Source organism: Bos grunniens, chromosome 11 (genome assembly GCF_055505025.1).
Source record: "Bos grunniens cultivar Pamir isolate PY7600 chromosome 11, Bosgru_T2T1.0, whole genome shotgun sequence".
Classification (NCBI taxonomy): Eukaryota; Metazoa; Chordata; class Mammalia; order Artiodactyla; family Bovidae; genus Bos; species Bos grunniens.
Window position 1 is genome coordinate 105358887 of NC_141175.1, and position 17958 is coordinate 105376844.

The 17958-nt window shown below is 53.2% G+C and overlaps 1 protein-coding gene and 2 long non-coding RNA genes across 5 annotated transcripts in view; 2 read left to right on the forward strand and 1 right to left on the reverse strand.

Annotated features, from left to right (window-relative positions):
- Positions 1-2159: 2159 nt before the first annotated feature.
- LOC147363779 (uncharacterized) lies at positions 2160-14933 on the forward strand. 2 transcript variants are annotated; one of them, XR_015137427.1, is made up of 3 exons: positions 2160-2255; positions 10138-10260; positions 14783-14933. It is a non-coding gene; the product is annotated as an uncharacterized LOC147363779 (long non-coding RNA). The 2 variants fall into 2 exon arrangements; XR_015137426.1 differs by lacking the exon at positions 14783-14933 and having other exon boundaries at positions 10138-11542.
- Positions 13452-17958, reverse strand: part of KCNIP3 (potassium voltage-gated channel interacting protein 3) — a 93596-nt gene continuing 89089 nt past the window's right edge. For both annotated transcript variants that reach the window (XM_086328230.1, XM_086328231.1), the window contains 4 exons: positions 15675-15782; positions 14883-14987; positions 14195-14257; positions 13452-13628 (listed from right to left, as the gene is read on the reverse strand). In XM_086328230.1, coding sequence (XP_086184356.1) covers positions 13581-13628; positions 14195-14257; positions 14883-14987; positions 15675-15782 — 324 coding nt within the window. In that variant the 3' untranslated portion in view covers positions 13452-13580. The remainder of the gene's footprint in view (positions 13629-14194; positions 14258-14882; positions 14988-15674; positions 15783-17958) is intronic.
- LOC147363781 (uncharacterized) lies at positions 15778-16856 on the forward strand. The gene is made up of 2 exons (XR_015137428.1): positions 15778-15915; positions 16060-16856. It is a non-coding gene; the product is annotated as an uncharacterized LOC147363781 (long non-coding RNA).

Sequence of the window (17958 nt, forward strand, 5' to 3'; positions counted from 1 at the left end):
GGAGACCCAGCCCAGCTAAAAAGTAAACTACATGTATTTAAAAAAAGATCTAAAAAGAAATCAACAGAGAAGAAGGCCGATATAAGTAGAACATGAGTAAATGACATGAAGAGATGTCTCACTGAAGCAGCTATCCGATGGCACATGATCACGTGAAACATGTCTGGCATCGCAGGAGGTTCTGGGATTCACACTGAGACCAGAATGAGACGTCACTGCAAAATTATTAGAGCCGCTAAAATAAAAAATAGTGACAATCTCACAAGCTGGAGAGGATGTAGATAACTGGATCTCTTATACATTGTTGGCGGGAATGTAAAATGTCAGAGCCAGTCTAGAAAATTGTTTGACTATTTCTTAAAAAAAATAGAGAGGCAGTTATGGTGTAGCCCAGCAACTGTACTGTGGGCCTTATGCCTGTACATGGTTATTCATGGAAGTGGTATTTGTAGCAGCTGAAAGCATAGAAACAAACAAAATGCTTCACAGTGGGTCAGACACAATGTGGTACATCCATGTGGAATCCCATATCTCAATAAAAAGGAGGTCTTTATTTATCAATGTATGTGCATTGCTTTTATAGGGCTTCCCAGGTGGCTCAGTGGTAAAAAAGAATCTGCCTGCCAGTGCAGGAGACACAGGAGACCTGAGTTTGATCCCTGGATTGGGAAGATCCTCTGGAGAAGGAAATGGCAACCCACTCCAGGATTCTTGCCTGGAGAATCCCATGAACAGAGGAGCTGGGCGGACTACCATCCATGAAGTCACAAAAGAGTCAGACACGACTGAGCAACTGAGTCAGCACAGTTTTTAGACAGTGCTCCTGCACACTTTCTAGACTACAGTGCAATGTAGCGACTTTACGTGTGCTGGGAAGACAAGAAATTTACGTGCCGTGGCCCACGATTCCAGGCTCTGGCTGCATCCGCCTGGCCCCTAATTCTGGGCAGGAGTGTCTCCCGCCCCACAGCCCTTTACCTGACTCACTCCTACTCATCTATCAGAGAAAAAATAATCAGTCGATCTAAGAAAGAGATGGAAGTTTTTATTTGAGCCAAACTGAGAATTATAACCTGGGATCAGCATCTCAGGAGAAAATGCCTTTCCATTCCTTACACCCTCCTTCCACTGAAAATGCACTTCCCATTTTCCTTGCATATTGAAATGTTTCCCTGATTATTTTAGTAATTTTAGTTACATACATTATAATTCTTAACCTTTAATCTCTAGTAACAAACCAAGAAGTAATGGTGAACCAGATGTCATATTAGGATTTCCTGCTTGGTGCTTATGAATATGTTTTATAACCTCTGGAAACATACACCTTCTCATAGAATTTCTTTCCTCACTGTGATACAATGAGTGGTGGGCTTTGCATTATTTCTAGAGCTACACCTCTTGTTCTATAAAGACTAGACTTGTAAGACAAGGACAGTTGTTTTTATTTCTTTTTTTAATTATGAAATGATATTTCTTTTTGGCCATGCCATGCAGCATGTGGGATCTTAGTTCCCTGGCAAGGGATCAAACCCGTGCCCCCTGCAGTGGAAGCTGCCTCAGTTCAGTTCAGTCAGTTGCGACTCTCTGCGACCCCATGGACTGCAGCATGCCAGGCCTCCGTGTTCATCGCCAGCTCCCGGAGTTTATGGCCTCCTCAATGACAGCAAATTCACCTGTGTTGGGATGTTTTACTTACCCTCATTTAGCCTAAGGGAAAACCCGCCCCTACTCCCCCCAAAATTCCTATCAGGCTCCAAACATCACATGTGGTCAGTTTATTCAGATCAGTGGCCTCTCATTTGGGTAATCCATTTACAAACACTTTTGAGGATCCTCCCTGAGTTTAAGAATTCCTTTAACTGTGGTCCTCAGTTGGCCTTTATCTGAACAGCCTTGCTTACAATCTCAGGTGGTTCCATTTCTAAAGGTAATCATTTAATAGTGTCTTCTGAGTGGAAAGGAGATTCAGACTGAAGATGACTGGAGCGAGTGCTCTAATATAGGAAGACAGAGGGGAGCAGTAGAGAGTTTTGTTGTTCCTGTTTAGTTGCTAAGTCCTGCCTGACTTCTTGCGGCCCTGTGGACGGTAGCCCACCAGGCTCCTCTGTCCATGTGATTTCCCAGGCAAGAATACTGGAGTGAATTGCCATTTCCTTCTCCAGGGGATCTTCCTGACCCAGGAATCAAACCCGAGTCTCCTGCATTGCGGGCAGATTCTTTACCGCTGAGCCATCAGGGAAGCCCCAGATAATGTTGTAAGTACCTTTTAGACCATTGCTCTTTCATTAGCCTCCTACAGAAACCTTTCAATGAGGGCATTTTGGAATTTTGAAGGTTTTTCGGGCTTCTGAATACCAGTTGTAAAAGGTGCCAAAAGAAAAGGTACAATAGTTTAAGATGAGAGCTCTCTAAAAAACTGTACCAATTTAGATATTTCTCCACTTCAAAGGATCCAAGGAGCTAGCCCTAAAATATTTGTCCTTGCAACCTGCTCCAGTATTCTTGCCTAGGAAATCCCATGGACAGAGGAGTCTGGTGGGCCGCTGTCCATGGGGTCACAGAGTCGGACACACACAAAACCTAATTTTAGAAAAATGAAAAACACTTACCACTGCTGTTTCCAGTAGACCCTGCAGGCACAGATCCAGAAGACTGCTGGCTTTAACTGTGAACTCAAAACTGTTTTGGGGCGCCCAAAACAATTGGCAATTTTAGGGCCCAGTTTCCTGTAGTTTCCAATTAAGTTCTTGCAAGCATATATAAACCCAGCGACCCTCCCAGAGGTGGTGGTTTACACAGGAGCTGTCTGCCCTTTGAGGCACAATTTCCCAGTATGAATTCTGTGGCCTAATTCGGATGAGAGTTATGATCCGAACAACTTTCTGAGGGCAGTTCCTGTGCTGCTTCTGAGCCTAGCTCCCCAAGGAGTTACTCTTCAGCTCGACTCTTTCCCATGGCATGCCATGGCCTATTGTTGCCAGAGCTGCTCCAGGTCTTTGCTCAGACCCGCCAACCCCTGCCTTTAGCAGGAGTTCATGTAAATATTTGGAAAAATATTTATTTATGTGGCTGCACCGGGTCTTGGTTGCGGCATGTAGGATCTCGTTTCCTGACCAGATATTAAACCCAGGCCCCCTGCATTGGAGGCTCAGAGCCTTAGCCACCAGACCACCAGAGAAGTCCCTAAAGTAAATCTTTAAAGGATCCAGAGAGAAGAAAGGAAGATAGATACAAACAAACAAAAACCCAGATGGAACCAGCTGCAACCAAAATGGTGATGAATCCGACCTCCAGCAGACCTCGAGTCTCATTATATGCTGATTTTGTGCTGTGCTGTGCTGTGCTTAGTCGCTCAGTCATGTCCGAATCTTTGGGACTGCGTGGACTGTAGCCCACCAGGCCCCTCTGTCTGTGGGATGGATTCTCTTGGCAAGAATACTGGAGTGGATTGCCATGCCCTCCTCCAGGGGATCCTCCCAACCCAGGGATTGAACCCAGGTCTCCCACATTGCAGGCAGATTCTTCACCATCTGAGCCACCAGGGAAGCCCAAGAATACTGGAGTGGGTAGCCTATCCCTTCCCCAGGGGATCTTCCCGACCCAGGAATTGAACCAGGGTCTCCTGCATTGCAGGCAGATTCTTTACCAGCTGAGCTACCAGGGAAGCCCATGTGTTGATTTTACTACATGTTAAGTGATACACCTGCTGGTGGCCGAGACCTGACATTAAGGATCAAAAAAGGATAAAACGTGTTTCCCACTCCCTCGGGAAAACCGCCTCTTCCTGGTGTAGACTAATGCATACACCTCCCCATCGTAGGCCTCATTCCTCCTCCCTTTGTTTTTACTTTTTAAAATCAAATCCCGAGAAGTTATCAGTGAGCTCGTTCCCGTTTCTGCAGTCACTGGCCATCGCGTGCAGCTTGTGCTGTGTAAATCTCCACTATGTGTATGTGCTCGGTTGTGTCAGACTCTTTTCGACCCCACAGACTGTAGCTGCCAGGCTCCATGGAATTTTCCAGGCAAGAATACTGGAGTGGGTTGCCATTTCCTATTCCAGGGGATCTTCCCAACCCAGGGATCAAAACTGTGTCTCCTGTATTGCAGGTGGATTCTTTACCACTGAGCCACTTGGGAAGCCCAGATCTTAGCTTAGATTTCGTTATTCATCTACTTAAACCCTAAGGGGAAAAGAACCCTCCCCCACAGCTCCTTGCAAAAGCAGAGAGCCTTGGCTGGGCTAGGGTGTGGGCAGAGCCCCTGTGGCTTACTTCAATGACTCCGTGACAGCCTAAAACCATCATGGCTGCTCAGAACGCTAGGTTACCAGCCCTTCTCTCCTCCCTGGATGAGCAGCATTTACTTAACGATTGTACTGCTGCTAAGTCACTTCAGTCGTGTCTGACTCTGTGCGACCCCACAGACAGCAGCCCACCAGGCTCCTCCGTCCCTGGGATCCTCCAGGCAAGAACACTGGAGTGGGTCGCCATTTCCTTCTCCAATGCATAAAAGTCAAAAGTGAAAGTGAAGTTGCTCAGTTGTGTCTGACTCTTAGCGACCCCATGGACTGCAGCCCACCAGGCTCCTCCATCCATAGGATTTTCCAGGCAAGAGTACTGGAGTGGGGTGCCATTGCCTTCTCCAAACGATTGTACTGGGTCTCCCTCATTCTTCAGAGTTGAATAATTCAGCTTCTCGTTTCACTAGCACAAGTTTTGTTCAGATGTTTTATCAACTCATTTTTTTGTGATTTAAGTCAGTTTTAACAAAAATCCAGCCACCCGTGTTTCCCCGGGGCATCTTACCCAACCACCCTAGGTCCTGCTGAAGAAATGTACTGGTGTCCCTTGAGACTCCAAGTCTTGAGTGAGGCAGCTCAAAATGTTCAGGATTCTCACTCAAACAGTGAAATCCATATATCAGGAGAACTCTCGGGAACACCTGAAGAGTACCGAGAAGCTGGTGGGGATCTCTGGGCTGTGCTGGTTCCCTTCTGGGTGGACTCCAGGGGGCCCTCTGGATGGCCAATATCCTGCTGGTTATATCACGCATGTCAATGAAAACATTCCTCAGCCCAGCCAAGAAAGAAAATGGAAAGTTTTATTCAGGCCAAATGGAGAATTATAACCTGGGAACAGCTCCTCAGAAAGTTCTGAGAACCATTCCACTCATTACAAGGCAAGGCACAGTTATGCAAGTTTTTTGAGTCAGAGGGCTGGACATTAAATGATATATTATTGACAGTTTACACCGTCCAGACCTAAGTGTCACTGTGGCCCCTTACAAGATCAAAAATTCATGCTTTCGAACTGTGGTGTTGGAGAAGGCTCTTGAGAGGCCCTTGGACTGCAAGGAGATCCAACCAGTCCATCCTAAAGGAAATCAGTCTTGAATATTCATTGGAAAAACTGATGCTTTGGCCACCTGATGCGAAGAACTGACTCATTGGAAGGGCCCCTGATGCTGGGAAAGATTGAGGGCAGGAAAAGAAGGGGGCAGTGGAGGATGAGATGGGACGGCATCACCGACTCAAGTGACATGAGTCTGAGCAAGATCTGGGAGATGGTGAAGAACATGGAAGCCTGGTACGCTGCAGTCCATCGGGTCACAAAGAGTGGGGACATGAGTTAGCAGCTAAACAACAGCAATATCAGGAAGGAATGCTATCTTTTGAGAAGTTGTCTTGGGGTTAGGAAAGTGTGGCTCAGCCCGGCTGAGATGCCCTAAGGCTGCCGGCCAGCAGAAGTGTTTCAAAGAGACTTTGACCCTGGTGCCGGGAGAGCTGGCCCCTGACCCTGCAGGCTCGGGGCCTGAGACCTGCCACCCCGCCCACCTGGGCTCTCTGCCATGGTCTCCTTCCCTGTGCCGCTGGGCGCAGCGGTTTTACTGGCTGATCCCCACCCCCTGTGCCTCCCGCAGTGCCAGTGCTGGGCGGGGCTCCAGGCCTAAACGCTTGCAAGGTGGCAGGCAGCCTGGCGGGGGAGACAGGGCTGGGCATGTTGGCTCCAGGGCCCACTGGAGTTTTGGAAGCACCTTCACCACCCGCAGCTGAGCCTGACATGAGGGGCTGTAGCAGTGGAGAACTTTTCAGCTGAAAGTGCCTGTCAACCCACTTTTTTTTTTTTTTAACTGGCTTTGTGGGGAGGCTGGAGCTCTTACGAGTGAAGGGTCTAGAGACTGAGGGGGGCACTTGCTTAAGGTGCAGTTTGCTTTTGAGCTCAAGGGCGGACCCGTCCCCCTAACCCTGCAATCTTCTCCTCTTCACCCCTCCCTTCCGCGCGCCTCCATTCCCGCAGCTCCTAACAGTGGCAAAATGGCCGCCACAGCCCTAGGGCTCACCTCCCGGCTTCGGTGAGGGAACAGTGTCTTTCCCAAGCATTCCCAGCAGCAGAGGTCTCACTGGGGCCTTGTCAGCTTTCCCTTGGAAGGGGTGCCCCCCACTCCCGCCCCAGAGTTGTGGGGGTAGCTAATGCACCAGCTGGCTTGGGCTGGCCTTGGAGGTCAGGTGAACTCCAAGACTGCACAGATAGAGAGCGGAGGGGTCCCCAGGCAAGACTGAGGGGCGTGGCCAGGAGAAGAGGGCGTGTCTGCGGAGGCTGAAGACTGATGTCCAATCGGCTGGTCTTCACTGCCCCCAGACACCCACGTCAGCAGGAGGGAAGTTCCCAAAGGCGTTTTCTTGCCAGGGGAACAGAGGGGTCATGTCGGGGAGGGATGGATGGGCAAAGATCATGCATCCACAGGGGTTCAAGAGAGGTGAACCCTGTGCCTAGGACGAGGTGTAAGAGCAAAGGCAGGTAGGGCAGTGGCAGGTGAGTTAGAGGGAAGCTGGGCTTTCCTGCTGGAGGAACAGACAGAATAAAAAGGCGTACAGTGAGACTTGCAGGGTGGTCCAGTGGCCAAGACGTCATGCTTCCAATGCTGGGGACATGGGTTCGATCTCTGGTCAGGGAATTAAGATCCTGCATGCCACACGGCTAGGCCAAAAAAAAAAAAAAAAGGCACATAGCAGTTGGCAAGGAGCCCAGTTCTAAGACTGGCAGCCCTTCCTAGTCAGGGCAGCTGTCAAGGGGACAGTTTTAGGTTGGATGGAGCCCTGACTGGTGTCATCACCACCCAAGAGAGGGCTGTGCTTGAGAGGCCCTGAATATCTTCTAGGGCCACACTGGGCCTTCCTGCCCGGCCCACTCCCCTTACACTGTTCCTCCTCTGGGACCTCTCAGCTCTTGTTTACCACTAAGTCATGTCCAGCTCTTGTGACCCAATGTGGACTGTAGCCCGTGAGGCTCCTCTGTCCATGGGATTTCCCAGGCAAGAATACTGGAGTGGGTAGCCATTCCCTTCTCCAGGGATCTTCTGGACCCAGGGATCATACCCTTGTCTCCTGCATTGCAGGCAGATTTTTTTACCCACTGAGCCACTCAAGAAGCACGGGCTAAGCTCTGGCCACGAGCTAAGCGGTTTCTCCCAGGCCCCCTCATCTTGGCCAGGATGACTTCCGTTCTGGCCACAAGCACCACTCCTGATGCATCGGGCCCCACCTATACCCCACTCTCCTCTCCAGTTTCTGAACCCCGAAAAGCGCATCCTGCAGGCAGCTCAAGCCTGTACTTTCTCTGTGTACCCAGCGGCTTCAGACAAAGTCCTGTGCTCTGAGCTGACCACGTGACATCAGAGCTGGCTGGGCCTGCTGCTCCCCTCACCCAAAGGGCCAGGGCCCCTGTGAGTCGGCCGGAGGGCTGGCAGCTGTGTCCATGGCCTTGGGGGCTTGCCTAAGGTGGAAATTTGATGGGGGCAGTGAAAAGAACAGGGACCATGTTAGGATGACAAAACCCGGCTCAGGGAGGGCCTGTATGAAGTCTCAGAGTCCTCCTGACTCAGTGGCATGGCTCTGGTCTGGACTGTGTTCATGAAGGAAGATGGACAGACGAGGGAATAAAGGTTTCCAAGCACTGTGAGCAGACGGTCCGAATACCGCACTGATGAGTGCATGCTCAGTTGCTCAGTCATGTCCAACTCTTTGCAACCCCACCAGGCTCCTCTGTCCATGGGATTCTCCAGGCAGGAATACTGGAGTGGGTTGCCATTTCCTCCTCCAGGGGATCTTCCCGACCCAGGGATTGAACCTGTGTCTCCTGTGGCTCCTGCACAGCAGGTGTTTTTTCTTACTGCTGAGCCATCGGGGATGCCCCATTACTCTGTGGCAGGCTCCTCAACTTCTCGCCTGGAATCTGTTTCCTCTTGTTTTATTCACAGGTCTATGGGAGGCCCCAGCGCCCTGCAGTCCTCTGCGGCAAGCTTGGTTCCCAGCCTATAGCTTCCCTCATGGCCCGAATCACTGCCTTGGGCATTTCTGCCTTCGGTGACCCCACAGACTCGAGTTTCCTGAAGGCAGAGCCTGTGGCTTGTCCACTGTGGTCTCCTCACAACACGGCCCACACCCGGTGTGTGGATAGCATTGACTAGAGGGAGGATAATGCCTCCTTTTGTGTGGACCTGGGAACTTGGAACTTGGAAGGAGCAGGGAAGAAGGTCACAGGGACCTCCCTGCCTGGTGGACAGGAATCCCACCCGAACAGACACTTGGGGTCTCAGACAGCCCAGTGTTTCTCCTGCAGTGCTATCTCCTGCTCAGCCTTCTAGACTTCCCCTGGGACGGGAGTGAGTGCGCTCTTCAAGCTTCTTTTCAGGATTTTCAAAAGCCTTGGGACTTCCTTGGCTGGCCCAGTGGTTAAGACCCTGAATTTCCATTGCAGGAGGCATGGGTTTGATCCCTGTTGGAGAACTAAGATCCTTCATGCCGGGCAGCCAAAAAAAAAAAAAAAAAAGAGAGAGAGAGAGAGAAGGAGAGAAAAGGGGAGGTGGGGAGCCTAATAGGTTAAGTCTAGCCTGACTAATCCAAATGTACACTGTGCTTTGGGTTGGAACGAAGTCAGCTCTGTGTGGTAACAGTTATGCAGTCTCATGAGAGTTATGTGTCCTAGTTAATAAAATAGGGCCGATAGTATGTCTTGCTCCCAGCACCCAGTGGAGAAAGGCTGGCATATGAAACTGTCTTCAGGATCTTAAAAGAAATGACAAGTAGCTTCCCTTCCAAGAAGCTTCCCAGGGGACCTGAGAGCAGGAAATCAGTGGAGGCAGGTGTGTGGTGCTGTCGCCCCCTGGTGGTAGATTGGAAGCATAGCACTTGGAACCAGAGGTGATGGACAGAAGCAGGGGAAGGGGGCCACAGAGGATGAGATGGTTGGATGGCATCACCAACTCAATGGACATGAGTTTGAGCAGCTCTGGGAGATGGTAAGAGACAGGGAAGCCTGGCATGCTGCAGTCCATGGGGTCGCAAAGAGTCAAACTCCACAGCGACTGAACAAATGGACAGAGAAGGACTTGGCTCAGTGGTAAAGAATCCGCCTGCCAAAGCAGGAGACTTGGTTTCAATCGCTGGGTTGGGAAGATCACCAGGAGAAGGAAATGGCAACTCCCTCCAGTATTCTTGCCTGGAGAATCCCATGGACAAAGGAGCCTGGGGGGCTGCAATCCATGGGTCGCAAAGAGTCGGACACGACTGAGCAAATAAACGCATTCACACACAAAACCACAGATGGAGGAGGAAGAGGAACCACAGACCTTCTAAATCACAGACTGGTCATTGCCCTGGAAAGTTGTGCTGCAGAGCTGGGTGGAGGAAGGGTATGGGTGCCTTACTCAATGCCTGTGGCCCTTTCCCCTCCCATTCTATAAAGGTTTGTGAGTCAAGCAGGGACATGGGATGCTAAGTGCTGGCTCAGGACCCTGAGCAGGTCAGCATGGCCACGCAGTGAGTGGTGGCAGAAGGGGGGGACACTGATGGCTCTGTCTGCCTGCCCTTCCTTAGCTGGCTGACTCCTAAATGGGCCTTGGGGTTACCAGGGAAACTGAGGACCATCACAGATTCATTTGCAGCCCCTGGAAACTTCTGAAATGTCTGTACTTCCTCTGGTGGTTTATTGGCTATGAGTCACTCTCTGATAGAAAGGGAAAAAAATGCATGAAAACTTCATTTTCATGAAAACTTTTTCAGTAGGACAAGAAGGAAGGATGCTCATGTTTATAACTGTGTGTGTGTGCTCAGTTGTGTACAACTCTCTGCCACCCCAGGCTCCTCTGTCCATGGGATTCTCCAGGCATGAAGACTGGAGCGCAGGTTGCCATTTCCTTCTTCAGGGGATCTTCCCGACCCAGGGATTGAACCCGAGTGTCCTGTGGCTTCTGCACTGGAAGGTAAAGTCTTAACCGCTGGGCCACCAGGGAAGTTCCAGAGGATTGTTTTTCTGCTCATTTTACAGATAATGTAACTGAGGCTCAGCCAGGTAAACTGACAGGCTTAAGAGAGAATAGAAAGCCCCAGAATCAAAGCGTGGGCCCCATGCTTTAGAGACGTGGGCCTCAGAGACATGGCACAGCTCGCTGAGCTCTGTGGGCGACCATGAAGTGGGCACCTCAGTGCTTACACCTGGCCTGGAGCCCCCTGCCTGGGTCCAAGCCCGGGCTCCACTCTTCAATGGCTGAGGGTTGTCTTAACAGCTTCCCCATCTGTGCCCAAAAGGCTGTGGCCAGGGCAGGTGCACTCAGTGCAGGGACCAGCCTGTGCAGCAGCAAGACAGCCCATCCTAGGCAGCAAGGTCAGGGCTCCCCTGCCTGGATGGTGTCCGGACCCTGGGAGTCCGGTAGCCTGCAGCCTTTGGTGTGTCTGGTGGTAGGACGGGGCTCCTACCAAATCGAGTCAGCCAAATCGGGTGACTCATGGAGGATGAGGTCTGTGTTCACAGTGGAGGTGACGTCACATGGCTTGGGGTCTGGCCCTTGAAGCGCTGCCAGACGCTCAGAACCTCCATCCCTGAGTTGGGGCTTCCCTGGTGGCTCAGACAGTAAAGAATCTGCCTCCAATGCAGGAGACCTGGCTTTGATCCCTGGAGAAGGGCATGGCAACCCACTCCAGTATTCTTGCCTGGAGAATCCCATGGACAGAGGAGTCTGGTGGGCCATAGTCCGTGGGGTTGCAGAGAGTTGGATACAACTGAGCGACTCACACTTGCATTTTTGACTTCTTTCACTTCTCCTCCCCGAAGCTTCTCATTGCCCTTCTCCTGGCATAATCCGCACTGAGTTTAGATTTTTGAAACTAAAACCAAGAAAGGGAGATGTCTTCAGGCAAATTCTGGTTCTGCCCTGTGACCTGCACCCTCTAGCCAAGGGGATATGCAGAAATGACTTCTTGGAGCTGGAAGAAAAAAACCTGTGAACGAAACACAACGGCACCTCAAGGAGTTACGCTGCCCCATGGCTCTGTATATAGGCTGGAGGGCTGGAGCATCTCACAGAGGCTTCCAAACCGTGGGCCTTTCTTCCTGACTCTGCTTTCAGTGACTGTACGCTGGGATCTTGGACAATTCAGGGACTGTTAAACATTTACCAGCTCATCTCTGGGCAGCAGCCTTGGCTAACAGCAGCAGGGATGGGAGAGGCTGGACGAAGAGTCAGGATAAAGCCACCAAGAATCGCTCTCCTTTGTCAGGTTTATTTTATTAAAATATACAGGACTGAATACTGGTGGGCGCTGAGAACAGGCACCACTCTCCTCGGCCGCGCCCAAGGGAGACACTTCTGCCATGCAGACATGCGGCCAGCCCGCGTCCCAGCATGGGAGGCAGACCCCTCCGGGGGCACGTGCAGCCCAAGGCCAAGGTGGGGAGGGCAGAGCGTGGTGGCGGTGACCCTCTGCTTTGGCCTCAGGCCCTCAGAAGCAAAGCCTCGCCAGCGGGGAGGGCTGGGCTGAGGGCCGGGAGTGGGGGCTGAGAGAAGATCCCTGAGCCAGGGAACGCTGATGCCCTCCTCCCTGGGGAGGGGGAGGGGCCCCAGTCAGACTGGAGGTGGGGTGTCAGTGCAACTCCAAGGGGGTCGCCCATGTGTGGCGCCCAGGGGTCCCCGTGGCTGAGCCAGCCCATCTCCACGGCCTCGGCCGCCCGGTCCCCGCTCATCTTCAGGCCAGGTCCGGGCAGAGACCGGGGGCGGCAGCCGATGGAATGTATGACCGGGAATGTTCTGGGACTGCCGTGCTGCCTGAGGCTGCGCCCCTCCCGGGCGGCCTGGGCCAGAGGGAGCAGCCCCGCTCCCACTCCCGCCGGCTTCTGGTGACCTGCCCCTCGGCCCCGCGCCCCTTAGCGGCGCTGGGCTCCGGCCGACGTCTGCCTCTGTCCTCAGGGCAGTACCCGGCCAAGCAGAATCCCTGGGGTTTGTGCTTTTGAATGTTGGTGAGCTGGGCTGGGCTCGCAGAGTTGGGGGTGGGGGGGGGCCTCAAGCCACCCCCCCCCACACACACTGCTCAGAGGCACAGAACTGACTCCCCACAGAACCCCGGGGGCCTCCTGATGTGGGCTGGTGGGGCCCAAGCCTCAGCCCACCTGGAGGGCCTTGCCTTGGAAAGCAGACAGTCTCTGGCTCTCCTCATGGGCTGCAGCCTGAGCTTCTGGGGGCACTTGTGCTTTGCGCATGGGGTTGGGCGAGCCTGTGTGTGGAGGGGCGGCCACATGGCTCCAGAACCCTAACCACGAAGAGGGGAGCTCATCCAAGCTGGGGGCGGGGAGGCAAGGGAGATGGGGGCCAACAGGAGAGAGAAGCCCCTTCCCAGGCCTGCTTGGCCCCCCTGGGCTCCCTGGCTGCTAGGCCCTGAGCCCTGGGACCTCTTCTCAGGACCCCTGAATGACGACCTGGGTGGCTGAGGGCTGTGGGCAGCTCCTCCTGTTGTGCCCTCACTGAGCCAGCTGGAGCAAGGGAGGCAGCCTTGGCAGAGAGGTCCCGTCAGATTCCCACCAAGAACCCAGTCCCCAGACTGGAAGCCCCCTTACTGGGTGGAGAACAGTGCCCGCTGGTGTGTCCCCACTGGGGCTCACACAAGCTCAGTGGATGGTGGGTGTCCTGACACCAGGGAAGCGTTTTCAGGAGCAGCAGGCTCTAAGTGCCACCTCTTTCCTGGTCCGAATTCCCTTGACCCTGCGCTGCCCCTCTGGGGTCCTGAGCTGAGGGCCATTCTGGAAGGGTCGTCGGTGGGCAGGGAGTGGCTGGGGGACAAGCAGGTCAGCACAGCCCCCGGGGCCTGACATGTGAGTGTAGTGGAAAAGAGGGGTGGCAGAAGGGAGGGGCGGGCAAGTGGGCTCACAGGGCTGGGGCCTTAGCTTTGCAGGCTGGACCCTCATCTGTGGATGACCCAGCAGCCAGCGGCCTGAAGATGCCTCTCTTTCAGCTGTCCACCCAAGAGGCCTGGGAATGGGGTTCTGGGAGCTGTGTGGCACGTGTTCCCTGGACTCAGTTCCCAGCCAGACCCAGCCCCTCTCTCATCTCTGTCCCCCCACCTGCCAGCCCAGATGAAGGGTGTGTGTGTGTGGGGGGGGTGTGTGTGTGTGTGGAGCAAACTATTCACTTTGTGCAAATATATTAGAAAAAAGTTTCTCATGGAGGTTGCTCCCGGCAGGACTGAGGTTTCTTTGGGGGCAGAGGTGGCGACAGCCACTCAGGGATCCCCCCACCTTCCCCATGCACAAGTCCTAGATGACGTTCTCGAACAGCTGCATGGAGCTCATGATGTTCTCGTCCTGCGTGGAGAGAGAGGACCAGAGGCCTGGTCAGCCCTGGGCGGCGCCCATCTCCAGCCTCACCGTGCTCAAAGTCTCATTAGGGACCTGCGACCCTCCGAGGACTCTGCCCATCTCATTGGATGAAGGAGGAGCTGCTGATGTAGAGCTTGTGTCCAGCTCCAGGGTCTGATGGCCAGTCCGTCTGGGAGATGTTAACCCACTGATAGACAACTGCCACCCACCCAGATGCAGCCAGGGCAGCTGAGGGGAGGGAGGCGGGTGGAGGCCCAGCGTCCTGTCCCCTGAAAGCGCTCTGCAGAGGATGTTTAGCCGCGATGCCAGGGGGGGACTCCAGGCTCCTTCCCACTGCGTGACCCGGTCCTCAGGGCCCCGTGTCTGTCCCCTCTGACGGGGGCCACTGAGGGGGGCTGCGGGACGTGGCCTGGCTAGGCTGTGGGCTGGCAGGAGCGGGCAGGGCAGGAGTGAGCACTGGTGAAACAGTGCAAGTGGACGTCGGAAGTCTGCGCTGAGGAGGGGACTGGCTGGGCCGGGACGCAGGGGTTCCGAGCCTTGATGCTGCCTACCTTCTGACAGGTCTCCAGGAACTCGTCGATGGTCACCACCCCATCCTGATTCCGGTCCATTTTCTGCAACTCAAGCCATGCCCTCAGTGAGGCTGTGTCCCGCTGGGGCTGCCCCCTGCCCTAGGCCTGAGGAATGGCGCTGGGCAGGCGTGTGCCCTCCACTCCAACCCGTCCCCTTGGCCCCCTCCCTGGGATGCAGACCACACAAAGTGCCCTTTCAAGCCGCCTCCACCACACCACCAACCACTCTGGTATCTCCCCAGCCCGCCCCCAACCTCAGCCACCTCCCGGCAGGCACCCCCATGCTCACAGACCCCCCTCATCTCCCTGACAGACAGCTGGGAAGGTGGAGTGGCTGAGGGCCCTCAGGAGCGGGAGATGGAGCCTCAGTCCCCCTAGGCCCCACGGACACAGAGCAGTGACCTCAACACCCTCCCCTCGGAGAGAAGCCCCTGGTGGAGATGGGGTGGCAGGGGGTGGGAGAAGCTCTGGCCGGGGGGTATCGGCTGACTCAGAATCCATGAGCCCGTCTGCTCTGAGATGAGGTTCAGCAGATGGGGGGCAAAGGGATGGTTTTAATTCTTTCAGCCAGCCAGATGAGGAAGTTGCACCTCCCATGGGAGCAGCAGGCCCTGAGAGCAGAAGCCCCTTCCTTCCTCTTCTGGCGGCCTCTTCCCCGCGTGCTCACCTGGAAGAACCTCTCCACGTGCTCCAGGGGCGCGTCCTCTCGCAGAATAGGGTAGGTATGGCGGCCCATCATGTCATAGATGGACTTCATGATGGCCAGCATCTCCTACGGGGGGAGTGAGGGGAGGGCGGAGGGGCTGGCATGAACCTGGCTGCCAGGTGGGTGAGCGGGCGAGGCTGTACGGGCCAAAGAGAGATAGGCTCAGCCCCATCCAGTCCACCCAGCGCAAGCTTCTGACTCTCCAGGGCATCTGGAGATAGGTTTTTATGTGCAAACTCTAGAATTTGTTCCAGCCAAACACTCTTTTTTGTATATGAAATATTCCTTTTTTTGGTATATGAACGATTTCTTACACACCAGAAAGAGTGTTTGGGCCAAACAAAACTGGACTGTGGGCCCGTTGACACCCTACCTTAAGGGACCACACTGCCCTCCCTTGATTGCTGGGAACCAAGGCCAGCTCTCCCACCCCTGCCTCCAGCTTTTCCACTTGGGTCTCCCACATGACCTCGCAGTAAGAAACAGTGATCGGGGACCTTGTTGACGGGGATGGAGATGTGTGGTGAGGGGCACACAAGCTCCATGCTCTGCACACCCAGGTGTCCAGGCCGAGAGCCTGGCAGAGGAGTTCCTGGCTACTGTCCCCTCTGAGGGCGGGCTGGGTGCTCTGTTTTTGGACAGGGAGGGGAAATGGGAAATGAGGGCAGCGAGAGAGAGGAGGAAAGAGGTTGGGGGTGTGGAGCAGCGGAGCAGGCAGCCAGGCTACGCTCAGCTCCCCAGGCAGCCCCGTACCTCTTTGGTGATGTAGCCATCCTTGTTAATGTCGTAGAGGTTAAAGGCCCACTTGAGTTTCTCATGGACTGTTCCTCGCAGCAGGATGGAGAGACCAACCACAAAGTCCTGTGGGGAAAGGGCGGGGGTGACAGCCGAGGCCCCAGATTCTATTTCCAGTTTGCCGTGAGGCTTCCACTAAAGTGCCCATCTGTATAGGTGAGGCGGCTCCATCACAGACCGGGTGGACAGTGCCCCTCAGGTGAATACAATGTGAGTGTGAGTGTGAGTGTGTGTGTGTGCGTGCGCGCATGCATGTGTGTGGTGGGGATGGCATGGTGGCTGGTGTTGATCATCTCAAAGAAAAGACATTCAAATGTATGACTTTTTTTTTTTTTTTGAGAAGCTTTGAGATCTCAGTTCCCTGACCAGGTATGAAGCTCAGGCCCGCAGCGCTGAAGGCGTGCAGTTCTAACCACGGGGGCACCAGGGAATTCGACCCATCTGATGCATTGCCACTGACAGAGAAGGCCTGAGGGCGCTCCTTTTGTGAAGAGGGCACACTAGTCACGTTACCAAGTGTCTGCGTGCCAAAGTGCTTAAAAAGCTACACCTTAAAGACTAAACCAACAGCTCCGGGGCCCCGCTGCACCTGTGCGCAGTCACGTCTGAGATGGGACAGGTTATTACTAGCGTGACAAGACATGAACGTTCAAATGGCTTTTGTGTGAAAACTTCAACTGTTTTGTTGGAGCATTTGGTGGAAAGCAATTCTTTCCTGTCACTTCCAGAAGGTTCGAAGTTAACGCCCTTCCTGCCCCACGGGGTCTCCCAGGCTGCTCTGAAAGGAGGGAGCTGAGAGGGGCTGTCCTGAGGGTGGGAAGTGGGGGACGGTGGACTGTGAAGGGACAGGCCCTGCTCCAAGGGGCTTGGTCCCCGATCAAATTTTAATGTTTATTTTTGGCTGCACCACATGCCTTGTGGGATCTTAATTTCCCCAACCAGGGGTCAGATCCGGGCCCTAGCACTGGAAGTGTCAAGCCCTAACCACTGGACCAACAGGACCTCATTCAAATTTTGATTTTCTGGATGAGAGGAAGCCTGTATCATGAGAAAGAAAGACTAAGGAAAACTGAGAAAAGCAGTTTTGAAGAAACAAAAATTATTCCAGGACCAAAAAAAAAAAATTCACAGAAACCATTAGATTCAGGGATTAGAAATCTGGCATCCTTACAATAAGAATGGCTTCCCTGGTGGCTCAGTGGGAAAGAATCCACCTGCAACACAAGAGATATGGGTTTGATCCCTGTGTCGGGAAGACCCCCTGTAGGATGAAATGGCAACCCACTCCAGTAGAGGAGCCTGGTGGGCTACAATCCATGGGGTCTCAAAAGAGTTGGACATGACTTAGGGACTAAATAACAAGAACAACAATAAGAATAGGGTGCTATTAAAAAGGAATACTTGATGTCAACTACAAATTGGCACTTGCCATCCATCTCTCCAAGGATTAAATCATGTGCTGCCACAGCTGCTGATTTTCAACACCCGCTGAAAAGAGTTCAGGGTGGAGAGCAGGAATGAGGCACTCTGTGCTCTGGGAAAAACTGGTGGGACAGGTCTTCAGACAGTTAGGTGTATTTTCAGGAGCCAGTTTTATGAGTCTGACTCTTGTATCTCCTTATTTCTAGAAAAGCACTAAAATCCTTCATGGTGACTGCTCCTTGTGACTAGCAGAAATTGAAAGTGTTAATCACTCAGTCGTGTCCAATTCTTTGCAGCCCCAAGGACTGTAGCCTGCCAGGCTCCTCTGTCCATGGGATTTCCCAGGCAAGAATACTGGAGTGGGTAGCCATTCCCTTCTCCAGGGATATTTCAAAGCCAGGGATAGAACCTGGGTCTCCTGCATTGCAGGCAGATTCTTTACCATCTGAGCCACCAGGGAAGCCCGTGACTATCAGAAACCTTCTGCAAAAAATATGTGCTTGATTGTGTGTACTCCCCCTTCACCAAAATCACATATATGCTGACCCACATCAGAAACATCAACAACCTCAGATATGCGGATTATACCACTCTAATGGCAGAAAGCGAAGAGAAACTAAAGAGCCTCTTGATGAGGATGAAGCAGGAAAGTGAAAGAGCCAGCTTAAGACTGAATAATTTTTAAAAATTAAGATCATGGCATCTGGCCCCATTACCGCATGGCAAATAGAGGGGGAAAAGGTGGACATAGTGACAGATTTCCTCTTTTGGGGCTCCAAAATCACCGTGGACGGTGACTGCAGCCATGAAATCAGAAGAC